We start from the raw sequence: 27,624 nt of genomic DNA, 5'->3' as shown, positions 1-27,624 counted from the left end.
TATCTTCACAATCTCTATTCTTGTACTAAAGTCCGGAGTCAGTGAAGACCAACGAGTTATGTCCTCCTGAATTGAGTTCAGCAGATTATCAAAGTTCAAGGTGAACAAACTATTAAAATCCTGTGAAATGTAAACACGCAGATACTTCATCTTGTTTGCGTCCCATTTTAGCTTCTAATTTTGTCTTACTGAATTGCATGGAGAGTAGTTAATAGTCAGGACTTGTGTTTTAGTGATATTTAAATTACAACCAGACAGGGCCCCAAACTCTTTCAGAGTTGACATGAGCTCAGGGAGTGACATATCAGGATTCTGGAGGTATGTAATGATATCGTCAGCAAAAAGAGCAATTACCTGTTCAGTATTGGATATGGTGATGCCTTTTAACTCTGGGTTCTGTCTTATTGCCTGGGCTAAAGGCTCAATAAACAAAGTGAAGAGCGAGGGGCTGAGCCCGTAGCCTTGCCGGGTGCCTCTGTTCAAATGAAAACTAGAGGAAAGATGTCCATTGACCTTTAACCTGGCCACTGGGTTAATGTATAAGGATTGTATACATTTGTATACATGAACTTGTTGTTGAATCCTAGACCCTCTAGCACTGCTAAAGAAAGGGCCAGCTGACCGGGTCAAAAGCTTTTTCTGCCTCTAGGCTTACTAATGCCATACTCAGTTTCTGATTCTTTGCTTCTTCTATAATATGAAGCGTTCTTCTGATACTGTCATGTGTTTGGTGGCCTTTTATGAAGCCTGTCTGATCTTCATGTATTAGGTCCAGCAAATGGACTTCTAGTCTTTTAGAGATTATTGAGGGAGATAATTTATAGTCTACATTCAAAATAATGGGGCGGTAGGATTCGCAGTATTCTTTATTTTTACCCTCTTTAGGTAGGACAGATATTACCGCCTCACGCCAGGATGGAGGTATTTCGGCATTATCGAGGGTCCAGTTAAAGGATTTGAGTAAAGTAGGGGCAAGTTCCTCTTTAAATATTTTGTACCACTCATTTGGAAATCCATCACTACCAGGGCACTTATTCACTTTTAAGTTACTGATTGCAGTATCTATTTCTTCTCTAGTTATATGTGCGCACAAGGCTTCATTCTGTAATAATCCAAGAGAAGGAAGATCTAAAGAGGATAGATATAGAATAATGATGTTTTCTGCTATTGGAGCTGGACACGAATACAACGATTGGTAGTAGTCATTAAAAATTGTGTGAATTTGTACAGGGTCATAAATCAAGTTACCATTAGAGGAGTCCCTGATCCCAAGGACAGCATGCTTTAATTCCTGCTTCTGGAGCCGCCTAGCAAGAATTTTTGTTGCTTTCGGGCCTGATTCGTAAAGGGATTGCTTGCAGAATCTTAATCTCTTTTCCAATTCGTCTTGCACTAATAATTAATCTTGTTTTTAGTTACTCTAATTTTGTTGACCAAGCTTTGATCTTTGCCGTTTTGTCTTTGATCTTTGCCCCATCATATGCAGCTTTTTTTAGATGAGCCGCCCTTGAAATCAGTCTACCCTTCACTGCCTTAACCGTGTCCCACATCACAATCGGCTTAACCTGACCATCGTTATTATCTCCTATGCAACTGGTTATTTCCCCCTTTACCTCCTTTATAGTAGACTCTTTATTGAGGATACCTAACTTTAGTCTCCATATTGCAGATTTTGCAAAACTTAAAAATTGAACAGATAAATAAATCATATTATAATCTGATAAATCTGAAGTACCAATCGAACACTCCTTTACTCTATGTCGGTCAACAATGTTCATCAGGAAGAAATCAAGTCTGGAATGAACTTGGTGCGAGAATGAGTAGTGGGTGTAATCCCTGTTTTTAGGATGGAGGGCTCGCCAAACATCGAACAGACCAGTTTCTTTCATCAAGATATTAAGATCCTTTGATCTATATGTTTTTTGTCTCTTACAGCTTGTTGTATCCAGGGAGAAGTTCAGAATAGTATTCCAGTCTCCACCACAGATTAAGATACCTTTGCCCACTGTAATTAAAGCATCAAAAAATGACTTAAAGAATGTTCTATCACATTCGGGAGGAATATACACATTAGCAAGTGTGATCACAACATTATTAACTCTCACTTTGACAATTAGATATCTTCCCCCCTTGTCACCAACCTCATCAAGGAGATCAAAGTTTAATAGCTTAGAAATAAGAGTTGTTACTCCTCTTTGTCTGCTATTGCTCCAGGTGCTATAAAAAGTGGAATATCCAGGAAATTTAAATTTAGCTTGTTCCTTTTTTGACAAATGTGTCTCTTGTAGAAAAGCCACGTGTGAGCCATCCTTTTTCAATTTCTCCAGAACTCTTTTTCTTTTAAGAGGATTGCCCAGACAGTTAACATTCAGGGAGGCTATTTTTAAATTATCCAACATTGAACAAGACAGTAAAAACACGTGAAACTGGAACAGTGGCCCCGAAAACATAGCAAAACAGAAATAGGGGGAACAATGAAGAACTGACTTCCTGAACTAGAGGAGACTCTTGCTCCCCAACAAGGACCCCGTTGGTGAGTCCGGGGGGAAGCCTCTCAAAGTGAGAGAGTCCAGAAAGGAAAGTAACTGTGTCTATATACATGAACACCACCATCCTAAAAGTCCAACATATAAGAACATAAAGGGAGAACTGACTCTCCCACCTGGCTGGAGAATGAAGTGAAGCCAAAAAGGAGTCGAAAGGAGGTTCCGCGTTAAAACAAAGTGACTGGATCTTCTCTGGAAACCCTGTAGCTTAGCCTTTGCTCTCGTTGCCGCGGCGGAACTGTTGCCTTTCGCTGAATGTCAGTCCAGAAGCTCTCGAAGTCGCGACGCTGCATTCGGCTGGTCATCCTCTTCTGGGACCGCGGGCCCAACCTGAAATCTGCATCTCCTCAGTTCACTGTAGACATCCTGGGTGCATTTGTATGTGTGTGTGCCCGACTCCCAATGAATCATGTTTGCGAACGGAGTTTGAAAACGAATGTTTTTCTCTTTGAGTAGCTTCTTTATGGCTGTGTATTCTTTGCGTTTTTTGACTATTTCAGATGGATAATCATGGTCGAAATAGATGAAGCTGGCACCAACTTTGATTTTCTTTTTCCATGCTTCTCTCAGGGCCATGTCTTTTGTTGAATATTCCTGAAAATTGATGATGACAGGTCTCGGAGGAGGGGTTTACTTGCCAGCGAGCAATGTGCGCATTGAATTTTCAGGTCAAAATCCTCCAGTATTTGCAGGTGGGTCTTCAAAAAGATATCCATGAATTGTGGAACCGCCTTATCAATCCACTCCGATAGGCACTGTATGTCTGAGTCTTTGATACCAGCTGCGTTGTTGCTAGCATTAGCTTGGTCCGGCTGAGAGTTAGCTTCTGTTTTGTTGTTTCTGCATTTTTCCCCACTCCCTTAAGGCCTATTAGGGGTTATAACCCTTTCGATGTTGAGTGAGTAGAAAACAATCCAAGATAACGAGTTGAGAAGGGATAACCAAAGGGAAGGTGGGAGAGCAACTCCTCGACGTGACCGGTTACTCCATTGGCTAAAGCGGAAGTCCAGCTGGGTCTCTTTCTATTGCAATCCAAGACAAAAAGCCTTCGCTCTATTGAAGCTCTATGATAATACAGCACAAACTGACATCACTGACAGGAAAGGGCAGAGATGACCCTTATTCTTATTCTGAGTTCTAATCTATAATACAAACCTCCAGAGTCTTCTGCCTCTTATTTTCCTTTTTCCAAAGATAAATAAATAAATAAATAGCCACAAACTGAAAGCATGTTCAATGTTTCATGAACTTGACAGTGAATAAACAACAGTTTAGTGGCACGTATCTAATGTCTGATCAGTTATTGAAAATTACAAATTACAAAGAAAAGCTGAAACTGTTAGGTTAGCTTAATGTTCATATTAACAATTGTTACACACAAGTTACAGTACTGTGTAAAAGTCTTGAGCCTTTTTTTCATATTTTCTCTCCAAGGTACCGGCATTGTCACTTTTTCAAAAGTGGTTTTGAAGAGTAATTCTCCAGGTTTTTTGAAGGTCTTTAACCCAACGTAAGGGCTGTATTTACCACAGATAATGTAGTTTGAAAGAGATAAAACAGTATATTTGCACTAACAATGTGATTCCGAAAGACCTATTAGGCTAAGCCATGGCATATCTTGGCATGTGTGCGGGATATCTTTAAACATTTTGCGGAAACTGGACAAGTGGAGGACAAAAAGGAAAACGTGGAAGGCTTAAAAAACTACCAGAAAAAACAAAACAAAACAAACAAAGACAAAGGATGTTAGAGATGGATCTTGTTGATCTTTCTACTGTTCACAAAAACCTCAATACAGTGGTACAGTGGCTGTCCAGAAGACTTACAAAGGGCTTGTTATAACATGCCTCATTCACCATACTGTACAACATTACTGAGTTACTGTTACTGTGAGTTACTGTTGCCTTCCATCCACTCAGCTTGGTCATTGCAATTTGATGCAAGATGGCGGATTCTAGCAGGTGGTGGTGCAGACGTAGCTCCGACTTTCAAACGGTCACGATTAAAACCAGAGATATATAAAACTACTGATGGAAGGGTAATTGTAGAGGATGAACTACTTAATTTCCTTGCTGTAAAAATCAAAACTTTAAGTCAGGATGAAATTGTGTTGTTGGCCACGAACACATTTGAATCCGAGGGGATTGAAGCCTCCAAGAAAGTTTAGTTTGAGCTCTGCCCCACTACCTCACAGCGGTGCGTTGGATATAAAGGACAGCATAAAGACACCAACAATATTAAACTCTGTAGTGCTGAATGAGTGTGAGGACAATATCCCAAGATTTGTCTCTCATCACCTGGATGATTTGCCGCCTGTTACATACTCCAGCATGGATGTGTGTTGTCTACTACGGCGAATGGACCAGCTGTGTGCTGAGGTGGGTGCTTTAAAACATGTAGTCAAACTACAGGCGGATGTCTGCGAGCAAGTTATGACCAATGCTGTGGAGGTCGACCAACGTGTGACTGCTCTTGAGTGTCGGTCTGAGGTGCCGGCTGAGCCTGTTACTGAATGCTCAGGGGTCGGGGACCGCTTCCCACTTTCCTCTGGGGAAACACGCAGAGGAGCGGTGGGGGAGTCGAAGTAAAGGCGGCCCGCGCGGAAGGCAGGAAGCCAGGAAGCCAGAGCTTTGGCTGCTTCGAGGACTGGGACAGTGTCGGCGTTTTGTCCGGAGATGTTGCTATGTGGTCACGATCGGGCTCCGACGACAGCCTCGGGTCGTAATATGGAAACTACTGCAACAACGGAGGATCCCGTTGAGACAGTGCTTTCTACATGCTCCCCACAATGGAGTAAAGTTGTGAAAAATGGCAAGCCTCGTCACAAGCTGGAGAAGGTTATTTCGGGTTCAGGAATGCATGCTGCTACCACTGGACACAATAAGAGGCCTGGACCTGTATCGATTTTCGGCCCTGGAGCTGTGAGTACAATCAGAACTGTGAAAACTAAATTGGTGAGCGTGTTAGCCACTAAATTTGCCCTGAATGTAGATGCAGAAACTCTTGCTTTGTATTTGAGAGAGAAACTCAAAAGAGATGTGACCTGTCAAAAAATTGCTAGTAAACGTAGCAGGTTCGGCTCTTTCAAGGTTACTGCTGAATGTAATGATGTGGGTGAAATGTACAATCCTGAACTCTGGACTGAAGGGGCTCTGGTCCGGCGTTTTTATGAACCTCGTAAGCCCGGTACGGTGGTACCAAGCACAGTGGATCCAGCAGGGGAGATACCTGCGCCTTCTGGTATTAACATGAAGATGTCTATTCGGGTATTATCTTACAACAGTCGTGGTCTACGTTTGGGACAGAGTGCAGGGGATAAAGCTCGATGGATTGTTGTGGACAGTCTGCTTGCAGAATGTGACATTTTATGCTTGCAGGAGACATGGTTGTCCAAACAGGACCTGGGAAAACTTAAATGTCTAAATGCAAGTTTTTTGGGAGTGGGGGAATCAACAACTGATCTCAGCACAGCTATAGTCAGAGGTAGAATACCTGGAGGGGTTGCTGTGCTTTGGGACAAAAAAATAGACCCTGTGATAAAGCCCATTAGACTGAATGTAGACTGGTGTATTGGTATACAACAAGGGCGTAGATTTGGCATGGATGGAACGGACGTGTCCCCACCAATATCCAGCGATTATTGAATTGTCCTCACCAATAATTTGATCTCTTTGAGTAAAGAAAAACAAACCCGATAGTAAGAAAAAAACGATCTGTCAGCGTCTCATTCAGCAAGCGGTGCAGAAAGAGTTAAATTAGTTCTCTACTGGAGTCCTACGTCATGTGACAAATATGGCCAATGTGATTGGCTGAGCCTTTCAGGGAGCTCTGTTTAGTTTTAGCAGCGGCAAACCTGCGCTGCGAGGAGGAGGAGGACGGCAGCAAAAAGGAAGAACCTGGATATAAGAAAGTGTTTTTCAAAGAAACCTGTAAGTCACTTAAACTCAAGTTCACTCATATAATGTGTCCGTCACAATAACGTTATAGGCTATAACGTTATATAGGACATACATGCCAACACTCCCGATTTTTCCGGGGAATCCCGAATTTCAGTGCCCCTCCCGAAAATCTCCCGGGGCGACCATTCTCCCCAATTTCTCCCGATTTTCCACCCGGACAACAAAACTGAAAACCATATCCCAGACTGGCCCAGCCAATTCCAGTTTCCAACAATGGCTACTATTACTGCAGCTACTTAGTTTTAATATTACTCTTATCTCTCTTTCTGGGTCGCAAAATAAACTTTTAACACATTTTCAGGCGAGAATGTAGCTGTGTAAACATCAAATAACTTAAACATGTTATTGTTTGGCCTTTTTCAGTGCTTTAGTTGTGTTTTATTTGTTGGTGAGTAAATCGGTTTGGCTGAGATTAAAGTTATTAGATTAAATTAGATTAAATAAAACTTTATTAATCCCTCGGGAGGATTCCTCCAGGTTCTCACACAGCTGAATAAACTGCTGTGTGAAAACAGCAGTTTATTCGACCATCTACGCCAGCGTCCGGTTATATTTTAGACAGCAAGGAGCAGACGGCAGGTGATGTAATTCTGAAGGCTAGACCGTCCAATTTCACAGTTGCTCATTTCCGGTCTACCCGGCTTTCGAAGGACCCGGCCCACTTAGACCACAAAGGCCGGGTCCTCAGGTGGATGCAGCCTCTGAATTTGGACACCCCCGGCCTGTTTCCGGCCGGACAATAATAACGGTGACATTGAACTTATTTTATCCGATAAATAAACACTGTAAGATTCAAGTTTTTTGTATATATATGTACATGTATATCCCCCCCAGCCCCTTTGAATGTCTCCCTAATTCTGAGGTCTCAAGGTTGGCAAGTAGGTGCTAGGCTTGGCCCACATCAGTCTAAAATTGTATGTAACCATGAATAATGTGATGCCATGTCAACCAGGAGAGGCTGGACAGTATAGATGTAAAACCAATATGCCAGCAGTTCATTTCAGCTAACGAGAGGAGCAGGCATGTGTTTGTTGTGTGGGACATGTAGTCCATGTTTGTTGCTGTAACAGTAGTTCATGTTTAGAATAAAAAATCTCAGCTCACTGACTTGATCGGGGCAATAGTGCCTAAAATGTTGCATAATGTTGCTGAGAGATCTTTTACTTTGTGGTCATCTTAGACGAGTAGTTTTATGGACAAAACCCACCAGGTCATTCAGTGTTCCCTTAGTGCTAATGTGTCAGAGATGTTGGTGTAACTGAAGTAATGATGTTAAGTCCTTAAAGTCATATTCTTTTATTGTCATGACTGTATTTGAATATAAAATGTATATAAAACTATGAATTGTAATTTTAAACGGTTTAAAAGCAGGTAGAATAGCATATGTAGGCAAGTATATTTCTCCTTTTATCAAGAAGCAAAAACAAAAAGGAAAAAATAAGAAACAGGGCGGGGGTCGATGGTTGAATCATCCGTCCCCACCAATGCCAAAACCAAATCTACACCCTTGGTATACAATATACACAGAATAATAGTAGTTTTATCATTCTTAATATTTATACTCCCTATGAATCTTGTCAAAATGAGCAAGAATACCTCAGTAGGCTGGCTTTTATTAATGCATTTATTCAAGACAACGATACTTACAGCATATATGTTTTGGGTGATTTTAATGCTGATCTCACAGACAGCAGATCTCAGTTTGCTAACCACTTAACCCACTTTTGTGAAGTTAACAATCTTATCCTGTCTACCAAAGTGTTGCTGCCTGCAGACAGCTATACATACATAAGTGAAGCCTGGCATAGTACATCATGGCTGGACCACCGTATCTGTACAGCTGATGGACATGCAGCTTTAGCAAACATGACTATTAGGTAGAGTTGGATGTCTCGAGACCGGTCTTGGTCTCGAGACCACTTTTACGTGGTCTTGGTCTCGTCTTGGTCTCGACGTACTTTTGTCTTGGTCTTGTCTTGATCTCGACGGACTTTGGTCTCGGTCTTGTCTTGGTCTCGCTGTCTCGGTCTTGCTGTCTCAGATCAACATAGTGGTCGGGAGATTTGGAGTCAACAGTATCCATGACACACAGCGTAACGTTCGATAATGTATCATGCGCAAAAGCTTTAGCTCTAAGAGCCGTGCTTAGAGAGTGCTTTGTAGTGAATCAGAATAGTCGACTCCCATTGAGCGAGAGCCGGCTCCTCAATTAATTTCCTTTCGCTGCTCAGCTGTCACACAGCGACACACAGTGGCTCAGCCATGCTCAAATCCCTCCACATTGTGGATTATAATCTTCAGTTTGATGTTAAAATTTTATCTATATATAAAGTATAACTGAAACCAGTTACATATTTCCCATTCTTTAGACAGTTGTTGGAGGTGATCGCTGTTTTGTCAGATGACTTTGGGGCCAGTCAGTACCATCATGTCAGCCCTCAAAAGCACACAAAAGTTAGTCTTTTTTGTCCCGGTCATGGTCTCGGTCTTGGTCTCGCCTCAACTTGGTCTCGGTCTTGGTCTCGTCTCGACTTGGTCTTGGTCTTGTCTTGGTCTCGATACCCTCTGGTCTTGGTCTTGTCTTGGTCTCGGATTAGGCGGTCTTGACTACAAGTCTACTATTAGGTAAGAGGTAACTGTGTCAGACCATACACCTTTTGGTTTTACTGTGAATGTGGAACAAATGCCAGCAACAACTGGAAATAATATTGCTAATATTGCTACCAGTGTAAAATTAGACTGGTCAGCATTTGGTGAAGATGATTTCTTAGCTTATCATAGTAATACTGATATACATCTGAACAACATTTCTTTGCCCAAAGAAGCTATTTTGTGCAAGGATGTCAACTGTAAGAATGCTGTGCATAAACATTTGCTCTGCTCCATGTATGATGATATAGTGACTGCTCTGTATGAAAGTGGTACACTGCTTGATAAACAACATAAGCATAAGAAACCTAACATCAGACCTGGCTGGAAAGAACATGTATCCATGTACCCTGATGAAGCTCGCATGGCTTATAAATGTTGGGCCATGGCTGGAAGACCTAAACAAGGCCCAGAAATTTGAACAGAAAAAATGTGCGAATGCCAGATATAAGTACGCTGTTCGCTTTATAACTAAACATGAGCAAATGCTGAGAGCAGATTCTTTGGAAAATGCTGTGAAATAATATGACAGATCTTTGGAAAGAGGTGAAAGCTCTTAATAACTGTAAACCATCTCTACCATCAACTGTTGAAGGTGTGTCTGGGGCAGATAACATTGCAGCATTATGGAGACAGCATTACAGTGCGTTGTTTAACTGTATAAAAAGTGAACCATATGAGAACAATTCTGACATGAGTAATGACACAATAAGTGTAAGGACACATGAAGTATATGAAGCCATTCATAGGTTATCTGATAATAAAGCTTCTGGTTTGAATCACATCACTGCAGAACATTTAAAACATGCTGGTTTAAGGCTAGCTCCTCTTCTAGCGCTCTGCTTCACTGGGTTTATGATTCATGGCATATTACCAGACTCAATGCTGTGTATTTTACTGGTACCAGTTATGAAGGACAAAGCTGCAAAAGTGAGCTGCTTGGATAATTACAGGCCGATTGCACTAGCCAGTATTTTATCTAAGGTGTTAGAAAGAATCTTGTTTGACAGAGTTAGTGTGTTCATCTCTTCTCTGGATAATCAGTTTGGCTTCAAACCAAAGCACGGCACTGACATGTGCATATATGCACTCAAGGAAATAGTCAGTTTGTATAGGGCTAAACATTCATCTGTCCTCGTGTGTTTCATTGATGCCTCTAAGGCTTTTGATCGAGTGAACCACAGAAAACTTTTTGATAAATTGAAGAGGCGGGGAGTTCCTCAATACATCGTGAGGATTCTCTCTTACTGGTACGCTCATCAGAACATGCAGGTTAAATGGGGAAGCAGTATTTCTGCCCCCTTTGGTGTCAGCAATGGTTTTTGACAGGGAGGGATTTTGTCTGCAATTTTATTTAATCTATATGTTGATGATTTGTCCATACAGCTGAGAGCCTGTAACACTGGGTGTATATTAGGTAAAACATTGATAAATCATCTCATGTATGCAGATGACCTGGTTTTTTAAGTCCAAGCAGTGCTGGGTTACAGGATCTTCTCAATGTCTGTACTGAATATGGTGTGCAATATGACATTGAGTACAATGCTGTTAAAAGTGCTGTTTTGATATGTAGAACCAAGCAGGATAAACAGCTAAACTTCCCTTTGTTTAAACTGTCCCAAAAACTCTTGAAGTTCATAAAAAGGTGAAATACCTCGGTCACTTTATTACTGAGCAAATGACTGATGATGATGACATATACAGACAGCGGTGTAAGCTCTATGTGCAGGCAAATGCTACTGCACGCAAATTCAGCTGTTGTTCACTTCCAGTTAAAGTGGCTTTGTTTAAAGCGTATTGCACACCGCTATATACTGCCCCCTTGTGGTCATCCTACAAACAATGTAGCATGCAGAAGCTGCATGTTGCATATAATGATGCAATGAGAATCCTTTGCAGGATACCTAGAAGTGGTAGTGCTGTGGGTGTTTGGACTTTTAAAGCACTTTTAAGAAAGTTAATGTTCAATTTTAGAGAACGACTGGATGGTTTTAGCACTCACAGATCCGACAGTGAGTGGTTCCCGTTACTCATCCAGTCTGAGAAAGCACTGGTTGAAGTGTTTGTGTATTTATTGATTTCTTTTAAGTAATTGTGTTTTATGTATATTATGGTTTTATATTTTTTACAAATTCTTTATATATTTATTTATATATATATATATATATGTTTTTCAGGTTTATACCTTGTGTTTGTTTGTTTTTTTTGGGGGGGGGGGGGGGGGGGGGGGGTTGTGTGTGTGTTTCTGTCTTGTTTTTATGGACATGAAGTCTGCCAATAAAGATTGATTGATTGATTGATTGATTAACATTCCTATCAATGCATTGGGAGCAACTCAGGATTCAGTATCTAGCGCAAAGATATTTTGGCATGCAGACTGGAGCTGCCAGGAGCTCAAACTACCAGTCTGCTGATTGGTTTGTGACATGTTCTTCCTCCTAAGCCTCTTTATAAGAATGCACTGAAAATTCATGGGAGTAAGGCTTATGGAGTGATTAATCGGTTTTAATGGTAAGACATGCTTTACAGGGATACTATCCAAGGCAGACACTGTGTTGTCTGAAGTTGTCTAATATATGTAGACAATGTTACCGACACTGGAAGGGCATTTTACACCACAAACTTATCAGACCCAAAGGCTTAGCAATCATACAATGCAACAAATGTGGAAAATCATGCTATTTCAGAACAGCTCTGTTTCTGCATAAAACAAATGGAGTCTACACTTGTGCCAGTGTGTAAAAAAAGACAAACATGATAACAAACACAGGTAGCAGCATGGTTAAAGGTGATTGCCTGGTAAGTATCTCTTTGTGCTGGAAGTGAGAAATAAAAAAGTCCTCTCTTTGTTTCCGTCTTCTTGTCCCTTCTGTGTGCAGCAGTGAGCATCTGGAGCTTAAATGCTTTGTCTGGGCCACAAAACAATTAACAGAGTCGTAGAGGGCAGATATGATTACCTTAATTGTCTGCAACAATAAATTGTCTCACAGTCCGCACAACAACCCTGCACTTGTACTCTACTCCTCTACTATTTTAATTTTTTTGTTATCCAACTATGTCCTTCAGTGTGCATATCAAATAGGGATGGGTTTTGATTAGCGATTTATCGATTAAAATCGATTCTAGCTTGGATAACGTGATATTGATTCATTAATATCCTGAACCGATTTTTTAATATAAAGGTATTTTGCCCGAAACGCCAGAATCTCAGGTTAAACCTCACAAAATGTAAACAACCACCAAACATTTAAAACAGTAAATGAGAGCAGGAACACGGATTCTGCACAAAGACGTAAACACAAAGCACGGACCCGCCGACGGATCAGAATCAGTGAGATGTCGCCTTTCTCACGGACACGGTCGGGGCTGAAAGCCGACAGCTCACTGATTCTGATGTTTCGGCGGGTTTGCGCTTTGTGTTTATGCCCTCTTTGTGCTAGATTCTGGGCTGCAGGTTTTATCTCTCTCCAAACAATGTTGACTGAACCAGCAGCAAACAGCTTTACATAAAAATCGTCATGAATTCCCTCTGACTTTTGCTGTTTTGCTTGTGAATCGGAATTGAATCGATTCTAGAAATCAGTGACGATACCCAGCCCTAATATCAAACCAATATATAGGACTGGTTTCTTGCATTTGCTAGTGATGTGCGATACCACTGATTTCCTTTCCGATTCGATACCAAGTAAAATTCAGGGTGGTATCGACGATACTGATCCGATACCGATACTTTGTACAAAAACTTATTTTATTTATTGTATCTTTTATTGTATCTCAAATTATAGTTTTATAATGATTAAAGGGCATCAGATTACTTGTTCTTATCACTTAATAATGCGCAATTATCATATAGAAATAAAAAACCTGAAGTTGTGCACTATTTGAACGCGTTGCCTGCCTGCAGCACTAAAGGACTCCGTGAGAGACGTCTGTCTCGCCCTAGCAGCACTTGACCCTCTCCTCTCCTCTTCTTCACTTCGCCTCAACATAAGCTCATCATATTCTCTGATATGATTTACTCTGAGGTGTTTGATGAGGTTAGTGGTGTTGCCACAACACCTCGCATTCTTGCCACATGTATCGCAAACTACGTCTCGGCTGTTTGTGGAAGTAAAATACGTCCGCACATGACTCCATTTACGCTCAACCATTCTTGTGAGTGCACACGCCAAGCGGCTGCGACGCATTTATACAGCCATATTTCGCACATGACTATGAAATCCATCCACAAGCTCCAACGCGTCCAGAACTCTGCTGCCCGCATCATCTCCAGGACCCCTTCTGTCCACCACATCACTCCTGTCCTGCAGCAGCTTCATTGGCTCCCGGTCAAATATCGCATCAATTTCAAAATACTCTTGTACACATTTAAGGCTATTCATCATCTCTCTCCTCCATATCTCTCTGGTCTGGTTAAGATCACTGCCCCATCTCGTTGTCTCAGATCTTCTTCTTCCCTTTCACTCTCCGTCCCTTCCCCCCGTCTTACAACCATGAGGAGCAGGGCTTTCAGCTGCTCCTCCACTTGTACAAAATAGCTTATCCCACATAACCTCTCCACTCTGCTATTTTATTTGTTTATGTCTTATGCTTTTATGATTCTGTAAACTGCCTGCTTTTATGTTGCTTTTATTCTACTATGTACAGTGACCTTCAGTGTTTTGAAAGGCGCTTTCAAATAAAATGTATTATTATTATTATTATTATGACAGGCGGAAGAGGAAGTAGTTCCTTCCAATGTAGACAATCCGAATGTTATAGTTTCTTTCCACTGTGTTCCTGTTAATGATAAACTACAAATTTACCCTAAATTACTAAAATATCGATATTTTAATGTGAGAAGCGATTCTAGAACATAAATGACTGGTATCAAAGGAATCGATATTTCAGTATCGATCCGCACATCACTAGCGTTTGCACAAATTAGAAACAACCTGTCTTAACCTACAGGAAATAATTCATGTATTTAGGATTTCTAGTGTGGACCATTGTGATTCATTACCAGGCTGTTGTACATACCCTAGAAAATATTTCAGTTGATCTGAAAAACTGGAGTGAGATTAATGTCACAAGATTACTTCATTGGCTCCTTGTTTAATTCAGAATCAAATTTAAAATCCTTTCTTCACGTAAAAGGTCTTGAATAATCTAAAGGTCCTCATATGACCATATCACCCCAAACCTTTCCACAGTTTGTCTTTTGTCCTGTCTCCCTCCCCCAACCCCAACTTTTGCGCATCAGCATGAGCATTTGTTAGCAAAGCATTCTTCATTGCATTAGCATGTGTGTGCGTGTGCATCACTCTTCATCGCATGAGCTTGTGCATGTGTATTTTGTTTGTGGATCATGTCAGAGTTTTACCCCTGATACTGCTGGATAAACAGAAGCTCACTCAGGAACGAGGTCACACAGAGCTCAAGTTTTCACTCGCGAGAGGGAAGCACTTGTCTCCAACCCACTTCAACTTGCTTTCCCCCTGCAAGTGTTTTTTATTGGTTACACACATGAATATTCATAAAGCTTGTTGCTGTATTACCTATGAGAAATTACTATAACTGGTTATAAAGTGTGATTGTGCTGTGCAAGCATGATTATACATTGTGTGTGGTTATATGGTAAATGGCCTGTATTTGTATAGAGCTTTTACTAGTCCCCCCTAGGGACCCCAAAGCGCTTTACACACCCAGTCATCCACCCATTCACCCACACATTTACACACTGGTGGAGGCAGCTACAGTTGTAGCCACAGCTGCCCTGGGGCAGACTGACAGAAGCGAGGCTGCCATATCGCACCATCGGCCCTTCTGGCCAACACCAGTAGGCAACGGGTGAAGTGTCTTGCCCAAGGACACAACGACCGAGACTGCCCGAGCCAGGGCTCGAACCGGCAACCTTCCGATTACAAGGCAAACCCTTATCAATGTCGTGCACGTAGTCATATGCGTAGGTTACCTAGATAGCAAACAGATGAATTCTAGCTTTCTAAATGGCATTGTGTAGCTTTTCAAATGGCAACCTACAACACATACATTAAACCTAACAGATCACTTCTCAGTGGATCAGCATTTCGATTTAGGTGTGTGTGTCACTTCTCACTCAATCAACGAGTGCACGTGTTTGTGTTTGTGTTGTATGTATATATCACTTCATACTAAGTCAGTCTGTGTGTAGATGTGTGTTCATCACTTTCCTGTTCTGGTGTCTTGGGTAAACCACGGCCTGAAGCGTGCCCTGGGGTCCTGCCCTCCTCCTTTTCAGTCTATTTGTGACCATTGCTGCTGCTGCTCACAGTTCTGTGATTCTGACCCCCATTGGGGCAGTCCTTTCTCCAGTGTCCATGCTTGCCGCAGGTGAAACCTGCATCTTCTTCTGTGTCTTGTCTGTTCTGAGGTGGCTTCTGACCTCAGTTACTCCTTCTGTCTCTGTTGCGCCCTTTTCTCTGCTGCCCGATCATCTATGTTGGTCCGTCACTTCCCTGCACTGTGTTAATACAAAGTTATCAAGGTCAGCATTCTTTTGCTCGGCCTCACTTTTCATCCAGGCTTAATGGGCGTCTCGGCACAGCTCTGTCCGCTGAAGTTATCTGGGAATTTCCCCCGTGTAGTGAAACGGGCTTTGGCACCCTCCTTCTCCGCTGCATAAAATCCCTTTCCTGCAGCACTGTCGACATTTTCAGGTTTTTGTTGTGGGTCCAGCTGCTACAGCATTTGGTCAGGGTCACGTCGAAGATGGTAGAGGGGAGAGCAGGAGTCCAGATCAGCCTCGGCTTTCAGGGCCTGCAAAGCAGCCTGTAATCAAGCATAAAGAGGAAAACAAACACAAAACAAAACAAAAACAGACAGGAGTGTACGAACAGGAAAATGATGTTGTCTGCTGTGTTACATGGAGAGGGGAGAAACGCTGGGCCGGGCCCTGTGTCAGCCCTCTCTCCTCCTTGTTTTTTTTTTTTAATAATATAATCAACTCTTAGCTCACCAAGATGATAGGACAACAGAAATGCATATTACCATATTACCACAAAATAGAATTTTCTTCATACAGTAATCACTTGTGTTGCTCAATCAGCAGAAAACATCTTACAATTTGACTCTTAACCACTAAATGTATTGTTTCGTCACTGGCTAGTCATTCCAGTCTCTTTCTTTTTTAAAGTTAAGCTGTTGTCCACCAACCCGGAGAGTTTTTTTTGTCAGTAGTGGATAAACTCAGCATTTAACAACAAGCGTGTGTTAGGTTTCCCTGCTTTAATATTGCTGAAAAGTATTTGACATGTTTATGAGTGTAAGCTGATTTTCATTGCGTGTGTGGGTTAGTGGGCAGTTCAATGTATGCGTATGGCGGGTAGCTGTGGACTCAAACTTCTCTACAAAAAGCATTTCATGTCTCTCTGTTTGAGTGTGTGTATGTTCTCTTTTTACCATTTTATTGCGATAGTCTGGACCAGGGGTCGGCAACCTTTCTGATGATGAGTGGCATCTAAAATTTCCTCAGAAGTCAGTGTGCCGTATGACTGCATTAGCAATAAATTTAATAACACTCTATATTAACAGTTACACACTATATAGAACAACTTCATAGAATTATATTTGTTCAGAGATGTTTGCAGCTATCAGCGAATAGTTATCAGCTATTTTGAAACAAAAAAAGACTTTTTATCCACAACAGCAAATGAACTGTACAACAGATAGTGCAAAGGCTATTTATGGTGTCCTCACAACAATGATAAGAAAAATAAACTGGGCCAATATGGCATGTTTGTTAATACAGGGATACATGTTAATGTGATCTCTGGTCTCCCACTCAGAGACACAGGTCTCCCAGTGTCCAGCATTCAGACGGCTACCTGAGGACTCATGTGAGAGAAAATCTGCTATGTAGAGCCACATACTGTCAATAAGGCCTCTGCAATGTTCTGAAGACAGTTAAACTTGTCAGGTAGTGATGTCCAGCAGGTGAAAATGCAGCTCCATGAACACGCACAGCTGTGGATTCCAGCTGCGTTCATAGTTCTGCAAACTTTGACCCCACAGAGTCGAGCTTTTCAGTTCAATGAGCTGCATTTCGATGTCGCATTAACTGGCATTAACTCAGCCAGTTAATGCGAGACAAATTCAGCTGCTCATTAAAGCTTTCTGGTCTGATTAGAAAAGAAAACTTTGGTCCAAACACCTGAAAGTCCAGAAAATCCATTGTGAATTCTGTCTTGAGTCTACGGATGTATCCGTGTATCTCCGTGGTGCTGATGCTGCGCTGAGCGGACAGCTCCTGAAGCATTTGAAGTGTTGGAATGTTGTGATTTTTAGCCAATTACAAGTTGAATCTGGTAGTTGGGGTTGTTAGCTAAGATAAGAAGCGGCACAACTAATGTGTCTATGCGAGCTAATTTGCAATGTGCACCGCTGGCACCCTCTCACATTAACTCACTGCGTGTCGTGCCCAGGGCTGGACTGGGACAAAATAATCGGCCCAGGCATTTTGACTAGAGATCGGCCCCCCAGGTATTAAAGCCATAAAGCCTTATTTCTTTGTGCCCCCCTTTCCCTGTTAATGCCCTACCTGCCCCCTGGTAAAACTTTGCTAGACCCGCCCCTGCACAGTTACCAGCTGTCAGCTACTTAGAAAAGGATCCTGGTGTTATTAGTCTCTCAGAAACAGTTCATAACTTCTCTTCAACTCATTCATGTCACCTAAAAGGTAAACCTGTTTCTCCATCACCTGTTCAGCTCTGATGATTCAGTAAGGACATCTCCTGGTTTCATCTTCATGTTTCCCTCTCACCACATATCCAAACCGACATCATGACCAGCAGCTTTACAGCTGTGGCTCCAGCAAACATCAGCTGATACTAGAAAGTAATATTAAATAAATTCTAACAACAGCTGATCGAGCTTAAACGTGCTGCTGTTGTTTAGCGCAACAACCGCTGGTTTCCTCTTTCTGGCGCAAAGGTTGGCAACTCTACTAACTAACCTTATGAATGAAATAAAGTTCACTATCAGTAACATCATAGCACCCACCCAGCTGTATAGAAACTCCGTCATGCTAGCTAGTACGCAGTACGAGTTATTGTAACTGACTGTAAAAAGTCAGCACAACGAAAATAAACTCCACCTAAACTTGGTTTATATCTGACCAGATAGACTGCAGGTCATCACTTCTTACCTGAAGTTCAGTTCACCTGACACTTGGACCGGCGGCCGCCTCGGGTAAAATAACCTTTATCAGATTTGATGGTTTTGTTACAGACTTTTCAAAAAAGTGTTTTGCTTTTCTTTCACAAATATGGGGATTAAATTGTGTTAAAATGTACAAAACAGTGATGTCATGTTTTGAGATGAGGACCCAGGCACAGAGAGACTTGATGAATTTAAGAATCTTATGATTTAATAAAGAAATTTGCAGACTTGCACAGAGATGGTAAAATTATGATGACTGATAACAGAGACGAGGACAGGGAGGAACAGGGGTTTAAATGCACCAAGGAGACAGTCAGAGGGAACTCGGGACAACTGGAGGCATTTAAGGATGCAGGGACTGACAGAGACAGGGAAGAAGTCTCATTGTGACGAGTAAAGTTTACCTTGCCTGGATGGACAGCTCTCTGGGTGCTCAGCACCCCCAAAGCTCTGATCCTAGAATCGCCCCTGTCCTTGGGGTGGACCAATTTTTGGCGCAGCATGTTTTGGGGTTTAAAAGCCACAGAGATGCGGTGTTTAGAAAAAATGTGACTCAACTGTGAGTGACTCCTGACACGTACGGGATCACTACAGGTTTTCGCTTAGTCAGCGGTTGTCCTTCTCTCCTGGATCAGCTGGAGCTTTCTTTAGGTGCCTTCCCAGCTTTGACAAATGTCCAGCTGGGATAGCCACATTTACTCAGGGCCTTCTTGATGTGATGTTCTTCTGCTTCCCTGGCTGCTGTGTCTGTGGGGCTGGTGTTCGCTCTTTGTTGTAGCGTCCTGAACATCAATATTAAATGCTTGCTCTAAATCCAGAGTTAAATTCAAAATCCTGCTCCTCACATACAAGGTCTTAAATAATCAGGCCCCATCTTATCTTAATGACCTTGTAGTACCATATCACCCTATTAGAGCACTTCGCTCTCGCTCTGCAGGCCTACTTGTTGTTCCTAGAGTATTTAAAAGTAGAATGGGAGGCAGAGCCTTCAGTTTTCAGGCCCCTCTTCTGTGGAACCAGCTTCCAGTTTGGATTCAGGAGACAGAAACTATCTCTACTTTCAAGATTAGGCTTCAAACTTTCCTTTTAGCTAAAGCATATAGTTAGGGCTGGACCAGGTGACCCTGAATCCTCCAAATTCAAATTCAAATTCACATTCAAATTTTATTTGTCACATACACAGGTCATAAATCACATTATAACAATGTGATTTATGACCCTGTTACACATACACAGTACGATATGCAGTGAAATGCTTACACAACTGCTCGTGACCTAAAGAAAAAAAGAAAAGGCTATGAATAAGATAGGAAATAAATATCAGGGCTCGCAAAATTTCAAAATCCCTGGTAGCCCTTCGGGCAGGGACTCTTCAGTTTTTGGTAGCCCAAAATAAATTTAAGTAGCCCGAATAAAAAAGAGAGCAATTTTTTGATTGATGTTTTGTTTCCGTTACAATATTATACATTAAAATATAATATTGTAACGGAAACAAGACATTAATCAAAAAATTGTTTAAACACAAATTACAACATTGTATAAAAATTACAATCATCAACTCAAATACTTGGATCTAATTGAACAGAAATTTCTATGAACTTGTAAGAACTGTGTAGGACATGAATCAGTCTGTGTCAGATCCTGAATTTGAAATTTCCACTGAAGTCACGGGAAAGAGGCAAGTGGGACCAAGATCGAGGCCGTTTGCTTTTTGAAGTTTGCAAAGACTGCTAAATTTTGCCAGTGGTAGTTCACTCTTTGCAACATAGTAGCTGTTCTAAACTGATTTTCAGGTTTATTTTTAGTATGTTATTTGCAATTGGTGTTTGTTCTGGGAAAGATATTGCAGACTGAGCAATAATGCATTTCTTGCATTTCTCATGGGTTCTAATGGGGGTCTTTCTTAAAATGACTGGTCCCAGTAACAAAGGCGCTTGTCGACTCAGAAATCGAGGGAAAACCAACAACACACCCGGCAGAACATTATGTTATTTACACGGGTGCACATAAGTGGTCCGCATGTGCGCATTCGCTGTCAAAATAAAAGACGCGCACCAGATAAGAAGTTGCAGCGCGCGTTTGCGTCCATATAAAAGGCAGTGTTTTTGTCCGCTAGAGTGGGATTTTCACAGCACATTCTGCACCACATCTCTGTGCGTTCATCATTTGTTTGAAGCCAGCTCACCTCCTGCAAACACTTTTCCGAGAATACGGAAAAGTGGTTGCAGGAGGTCCGAACCACAAAAGCGCTTCTTTTGTGGTTCGGACTCCTTCTGCTATTCTTTGGAGGTGGAGGAAAACCAAAGTAATAGCTTAAAGGAGCTTCTTCGACATCTTTAAGAGTTCTAAACAAATGTCTGTCCTCCTCCAGAAAATCTTATGTACGCAAACACGCGTTGCAACTTCTTATCTTGTGCGCGTTTTTTATTTTGACAGCGAATGCGCACCTGCGGACCACTTATGTGCAGCCCTGGTTATTTACCTCGTCATGTTGCAGCCACAGAAATTCTTTTGTCCATGAAACCATAAAGCTGCACTTTCTTTTTGCCTTATAGTCTGATTTGTCATGACTTTTCCGTTTTGTGGTAAGCTTTTCGTTGGCTGTCACTTCTTCACCCTGACCTGTCTTATTTGGCTCAGCAGAACTAAAATATATATCCTGCTGCTTTTACACAGGCACTCACATAACGCTCAGCGATTCTCTGCGCGATCAACCTCTCACATGTTTAAGCTGCGGGAGATTTCACTTGTCATGTTTGCATAGTAAGCTAACGATTGATAAGACGACGTCAGAGGAATTGGTGCGCAAATTATCATCACTCACCAATCAGTGCTGTCGCTCTCTATACACAGTTCCCGCGATTGCAAAGTGAAAGCAAAAAACAAGCGCAAATTCAAACACGATTTCAATATGTCACATATTGACAGTGGCTCACCGATGCCAATGACATAATTACCCAGCTACATTTCCGAAAGAATGCAAAAGCATTGAAATATATTTTCCTATGATAGCCCGACGGGCAGGGCAGAGACAGATTTTGGTAGCCCGACTGGAAAAATCGCTAGCCCCGGGACGTCGGGCTAGCGATTTTGCGAGCCCTGAATATGAAAATTAAAAAGGGTAAATTCAACTAGGAAGGAATAAAATAAAATAAAATATAAAAATTAAAGTTAAAAATGAAATAACTGTACAACACAAATTAGAATGAAGGGTAAATTTAACTGGGAAAGAATAAGATAAAATATATAAGTTAAAGATGAAAATAAAATAACTGTACAACAAAATACACAATATAGAAATATATAAGAATGTATGAAGAAATATAAATATATATATACAATAAGAGCAGCTGTACAAGTATTAAATGGAAATGAAGAATATAATGTCCAGTGTTGTGCAAGCCACATGTGTAAGTGTCCTGTGCAGTGCAAATATGCTTAAAGTGATTTAAGTGATGAAGTGAAAACAATGTCCAGAATGTCCAGTGTGTGTGTAAGAACCATATGTGTGGGTCAGTACTGTGTGGGGGTGTGATTGAGAGACCGTATCGCCTGCGGGAAGAAGCTCCTCCTCAGTCTCTCTGTGTTGGTCTTCAGGGAGCGGAATCGCTTTCCTGACCTCAGCAGAGAGAACAGTCTGTTGTTGGGATGGCTGAGGTCCTTCACGATCTTCCTGGCCTTGGTCCAGCACCGCCTGCTGTAGATTGAGTGCAGGTCAGGGAGCTCGGAGCGGACGGTGCGCTCAGCTGACCGCACAACCCTCCGTAGAGCTCGTCTGTCCTGCATGGTGCTGTTCCCGAACCAGGTTGAGATGTTTCCCGTCAGGATGCTCTCTATGGTGCACGAGTGAAAGTTCCTGAGCACCTTGGAGGGCAGTCGGAAGTCTCTCAAGCGTCTGAGGTGGTAGAGACGCTGTCGGGCCTTTTTCACCACGGTGTTGTGACAGGACCATAACAGGTCCTGCGTGATGTGAACTCCCTTAGTTATGCTGCAATAGACGTAGGCTGTCGGGGGATTCCCATGATCAGAGGTGGGTCGAGTATCCAAAAGTTGTACTCAAGTAAGAGTAGCATTACTTTAAAACATTATTACTCAAGTAAAAGTGAAAAGTAGTCGTCAAAAAAGTTACTCAAGTAAGAGTAAAAAAGTACTTGGTGAAAAGACTACTCAAGTAGCGAGTAACTGAAATGTCCGATTTATTTTATAAATAAATGTTAACAAAAATAAATAAATATACAAATTTTAGTATTTTCAAAAGGAATATATGTAAAAACATCAACAAAATAAGGCACAACAATTCTAATTTCCAGATTTCAGTTTTTCACAACACTTTTCAAACAAGCTTTTTTCACCAATACTTACAGTAAATAATATAAATATATAAACAGTGCAAACAATTTCCAGTGACAAGATATGCTGTAAACTTTATATTCACGTTTGCTCCAAATGGCACAGCAGCCTCAGAGAACACATTAGCATGAGGCATCTTCAACATATGTTCATACAAGGCAGCTCAGTTTACCATAAGTTGTATGGGTGTGCATCTATTTCTGCATATTTAGCAGAAATGTGTCATTTCTTCACTCAGTGAGGTGATGGTTAAGCTTCAGCAGCAGTTTGCTCTCAAGGTTCTTTCTGTGAAGCTGTGACTGTTTAGCAGTGAACAGGAGTCCTGCATGACTGAGAAGTCCTTCACAAGCTCCAGATGCAGGAAGAGCTGTATTGATTTTGATCAACAGCTTCTTGATGTGAGGAACGCCATGCAATAGATCCACACCTCCAGTGAATGGACAAAGGTACCTCTCCAGCTCCCCTGCTTCTGGCTTTCCTGACCCCATGGATCCATCATCTTCGTCGGTTAGGCTGCTGTTTGTGCTGCCTCATCCAGCTCTGAGTCTAGGTGATGTCTGATGAAGTGGAGACCTGTGGAAAGATGTAAGGTTTTCAAAAGAATCAGGTCTGGTCATTATAGTGCTGTATACACTGCCAAGCTGCAGATGTTTGCTTGGAGCTAGCCTCCAAAAGCTGCCCATACACTGTGCCATTTTTGGCCCATTTTGAGCCAATTTTTCAGTCGCGCAACCGTTTTGGGGATCGGCCTGAGTTCTGCCTTAATCGCGTGTCGTGCATCGTGTAGTATACATGGGGTAACGAAAAGCAGTTAACACCTCACAACCAGCTCCCAATCATCAATCGTTTGGTCGCATGATAATCAAACCTGTTTGAAATCCTGTCGCCCCTCAACGCAGCCTCTCACACTGCGCACGCACAAACACAGAAATGAGAGTGAAAAGGTGGAGCAGCACGGCAGATCTGGACACAAGAGATGGAGGCACAACTTGTAGGATGAGGCAAGCTCATCCGAGTACGTAAGCGTAGAGCTGCCACCCAGGCAAAAGAAAAATAGAGCTATATCACGTTATAACGTGAAAAGTTTATTGTTCTAACAATATACCTTTCACGTTTGAACAATATAATATCACGTTCGTACAATATAATATTTATATTGTACGAACCCTAACCCTGCGATTTAATTGTACAGTTTGAGCAGGAGCTGAATAACATGACTGAAAACAATTGCAGTGTTTGCCCAGCTTAATGCAGACTGTTTAAACTAAACAAGCTGCTGTTTCTCATAATAAGCCCTGTCAGCCGCAGTATTGCCTCTGTTTTAACAGTTAAAGCAGTAGAGACGAGCTGTTTGCATGTGCGTGGAACTCTAGCGTCATTAACCAGGCTAGCTGTTAGCTTATAGCTGACACTAGCTAACCAGCGAGCAGTTAAAAGACAGCTGAAGCTGCACAAAACACCCACAAACTTATCTCACTACAACGTAGCGCCGAAAATACGACTCGCAGCTCGAGCTCGACACAGCTGCTGTAACATAAGACTGACATCCAGCTAAACACAGCTAAAAAGATATTTAGAGAGAACTTACCGTTTCCTCAGGTTACACGAGCTGAGTTATTTCACTCTGAAAAGTTGGTTTGTTTTGACTCTCACTGAAGACGCTGAAGACAGCTGCTCTTTTGTGCTGCTTTTAAGAGAAACATTCTTTGTATGTAAGGCCAATGGTGTTCATCCTCTTCAGCTCTAGCGTACACTCTGCCATCATATTTCTTCTTTCCGTGTGTCGCTACTTTGAAACGCTTGGGCCGCTCTGCCCGCCACAGTTTCAAACTGGTCATGTGACTGCATCTCATTGGTAAAAAAGTACCGGAAACTCCACTGGCGGCATGTTATCTAATGTGTTAAACTAATTATTTTTTTAAAGTAACGAGTCGAATTTTGCAAATGTAGCGGAGTAAAAGTACCGTTTCTTCTTCACAAATGTACTCAAGTAAAAGTAAGAAGTATCATGCAAAAAAGGTACTTAAAAAGTACATTTTTTTTCAAAAACTTACTCAAGTAAATGTAACGGAGTAAATGTAGCTCGTTACTACCCACATCTGCACATGATGCATTGAGTTTTTCCTTTTCAGTCACTGACCATGGCTCAGGGGGTTGGGAAACGTCTCTGTAACCGGAAAGTTGCCGGTTCGATCCCTGGGCTCTCTGTCCTGGTTGTTGTGTCCTTGGGCAAGACACTTCACCTACCGCCTACTGGTGTTGGCCAGAGGGGCCGATGGCGCGACATGGCAGCCTCGCTTCTGTCAGTCTGCCCCAGGGCAGCTGTGGCTACAACTGTAGCTGCCTCCACCAGTGAGTGAGAGTGAATGAATAGTGGCATTGTAAAGCGCTTTGGGTGCCTTGAAAAGCGCTATATATATCCATTCCATTATTATTATTTTTTTTTCACTCACTGTGTGTTAACAGACCTCTCTGCTGAATCGTACTTGTTATTAATCTCTGTCTCTCTTCCACAGCATGTCTTTATCCTGTCTTCCTTCTCTCACCCCAACCGGTCGCAGCAGATGGCTCCGCCCCTCCCTGAGCCTGGTTCTGTTGGAGGTTTCTTCCTGTTAAAAGGGAGTTTTTCCTTCCCACTGTCGCCAAAGTGCTTGCTCATAGGGGATCATATGATTGTTGAGTTTTTCTCTGTATGTGTTATTGTAGGGTCTACCTTACCATATTAAGCGCCTTGAGGCTTTTGTTGTTGTGATTTGGCGCTGTATAAATTAAATTCAATTGAACTGAATTAATGCTGACGAAACAGCCAGCTCGCCAGACTCGCCGCTGCCAGCCATACACATCACCACCTCCAAGAACAACACAGAACAGAGCACATGTTGATTGTAGGTGAGTCCATCTCACCCTGCACGGCATCACAGACCACGCCCCGCCACAATAATAAAGCATTTTTTATTTAATTATAAATTTTGTCCGAATCATTTCCTAGGTTTTAACTATTTAATAATAAAAAGGAAACATCACAAAAAACACTTAAGGTTATGAAAATTAATAGAGATTTAGCAATTCAATGAAGCAGCCACCTTAAGTAAATTGTGACTTTCCCCAGTTAATGTGGGCGCGCTTCCTAAATGATCAGCAGGTGCTAAATGCCTGACGGAGTGAACAGGATGAACAGGTAAACTCGAGATTGGATCGAGATGATTGGTGGTGTTCTGGGGAAAAGAAACAAAATATATATGTTTTTAATTAAAGTAGCTTTATTGTTGTCTGAAGATAATGTTGATATGTAAGCTATATGTATTTGCAGGAGCTGGAGATGTATTTTTTATTGACATCTTTAATCTTGTCAAACTACATGATGCACTGGCAGATTAAAAGGAGCAAATATATATCTGGAACACAGAGAGTGTAAACAAATCTAACTAGTTAACTTAAACACTTGTTCATCTGAAACAGCAGATATACTTCATGTATTTCCAGTGGCTTACCCTTGCAGACAGACTGACACAACGACAATGTCCAAACTGGAGGCTTTAGTGACAGACTGATCATATTTAAAATTGAAGCATTAATTAATGGTAGGGCTTGATTAGAGACATGGGCGTGGGCTTCTGTTTAGGACTACATTTCCCCTCCCCTTGTGTATTTTAGCCCTGTGTTTTGCCCTGCCTGTTGTTGCGTGCCTTGTAAATTCCTCGTTCTAGTTTTCCCAGTTTCAGTTCCATGTTCCTAGTTTTCAGAGTTTTGGTTAGCGCTTATTTGTTTGCATTGTTTGCTACAGCAATAAAGCTGCCTCCCTGAGTTCACTCCTTGGTTTTTCGAGTCCTGCATTTGGGTCCTTCATCCTGCCTGCCTCACATCTAACTATGACAAACAGTGGCTAAGTGACCTTTCCCCACTCTGACTGCGGGGGCCTGGCTAGTTACACAATGAGGGAATACTGTGAATATTATTAGCAACTGATTCAGCAGAGAGTGTGCTTTGGATAAAACGTGAAGCTTATACTACGAAATAAATCATTATCTAAAGGTTTTTAATTAAACACAACAGATAAGCTACATAAACACCTCTGTGCATTATAACAGGAATAGGAAGAGATATAAATGGTAAATGGTAACTGGCCTGTATTTGTATAGCACTTTACTAGTCCCTAAGGACCCCAAAGCACTTTACACGTTCAGTCATTCACACATTCACACACTGGTGATGGCAGCTACATTGTAGCCACAGCCGCCCTGGGGCGCGCTGACAGAGGCGAGGCTGCCGGACACTGGCGTCACCGGGCCCTCTGACCACCACCAGCAGGCAAACATGGGGTTAGTATCTTGCCCAAGGACACAACGACCGAGATATCGCAGCACATTTGGTAGGAAGGCTGCTGTCACAGATACATATTCTAATATTTCCTGATATATAAAACCGTGTCGTGCCAGGGTCCATGAAAACAAAGCAAACGGAATTTACCAAAAATGCTTCATTTCATATTCTTTATGTAGAAATGCAGCAATTTATTAAAACAGGCAGACATAAGCAGAATATTTTCAATACATAGTGGACCAATTATTTGTATTTAATAGCAAAGTGAAAACCACAAAATTTAAGCATACATGCCTTTAAGTGAGCTCAAATCATCCCTAAAATACTCAAATGTTAAGTATGTTTCGCATCGAGCCATTACCCCAACGTGTCCATTCAGTCAGAAGACTGAAGTGCTCATCAACCCCACCGTAATCCTCTGTTAAAATGATTAATAATCTATATTAGTAAAGTGAGCCCTTATACCACCAGTCCCATCTAGATGGAAACACAACTGAAAAGGTCGTGTCCCTGTGGAAGATTGTTATGTCAGAGGTTAAGTCAGAGCTGACAGAATGTATTTAGAGTTTCTTTGCACAAATGAGGCTTGAAGGTAAATTGGCCCACCAGACAAACATGCAGAG

At 41.8% G+C, this 27,624-nt stretch overlaps 1 protein-coding gene and 1 pseudogene across 1 annotated transcript; both read left to right on the top strand.

Moving 5' to 3' along the window:
- Positions 1 to 5,718: 5,718 nt before the first annotated feature.
- On the top strand, positions 5,719 to 8,386 carry LOC146370064 (uncharacterized). Its single transcript, XM_084909358.1, has 3 exons — positions 5,719 to 6,134; positions 6,415 to 6,427; positions 8,044 to 8,386. The coding sequence occupies exons 1-3, from the start codon at positions 5,795 to 5,797 to the stop codon at positions 8,384 to 8,386; spliced, it is 696 nt and encodes a 231-aa protein (XP_084765484.1). The 5' UTR covers positions 5,719 to 5,794.
- Positions 8,387 to 9,188: 802 nt separating this feature from the next.
- On the top strand, positions 9,189 to 10,579 carry LOC146370063 (uncharacterized; annotated as a pseudogene).
- The last annotated feature ends 17,045 nt before the right edge of the window (positions 10,580 to 27,624 follow it).

The sequence above is a fragment of the Perissodus microlepis genome, chromosome 17, assembly GCF_051167445.1.
Source record: "Perissodus microlepis isolate ML-2025 ecotype Zambia chromosome 17, ASM5116744v1, whole genome shotgun sequence".
Lineage (NCBI taxonomy): Eukaryota > Metazoa > Chordata > Actinopteri > Cichliformes > Cichlidae > Perissodus > Perissodus microlepis.
The sequence above is the reverse complement of the archived record's forward strand: the minus strand, read 5'-3'. Positions and strand labels throughout refer to the sequence as shown.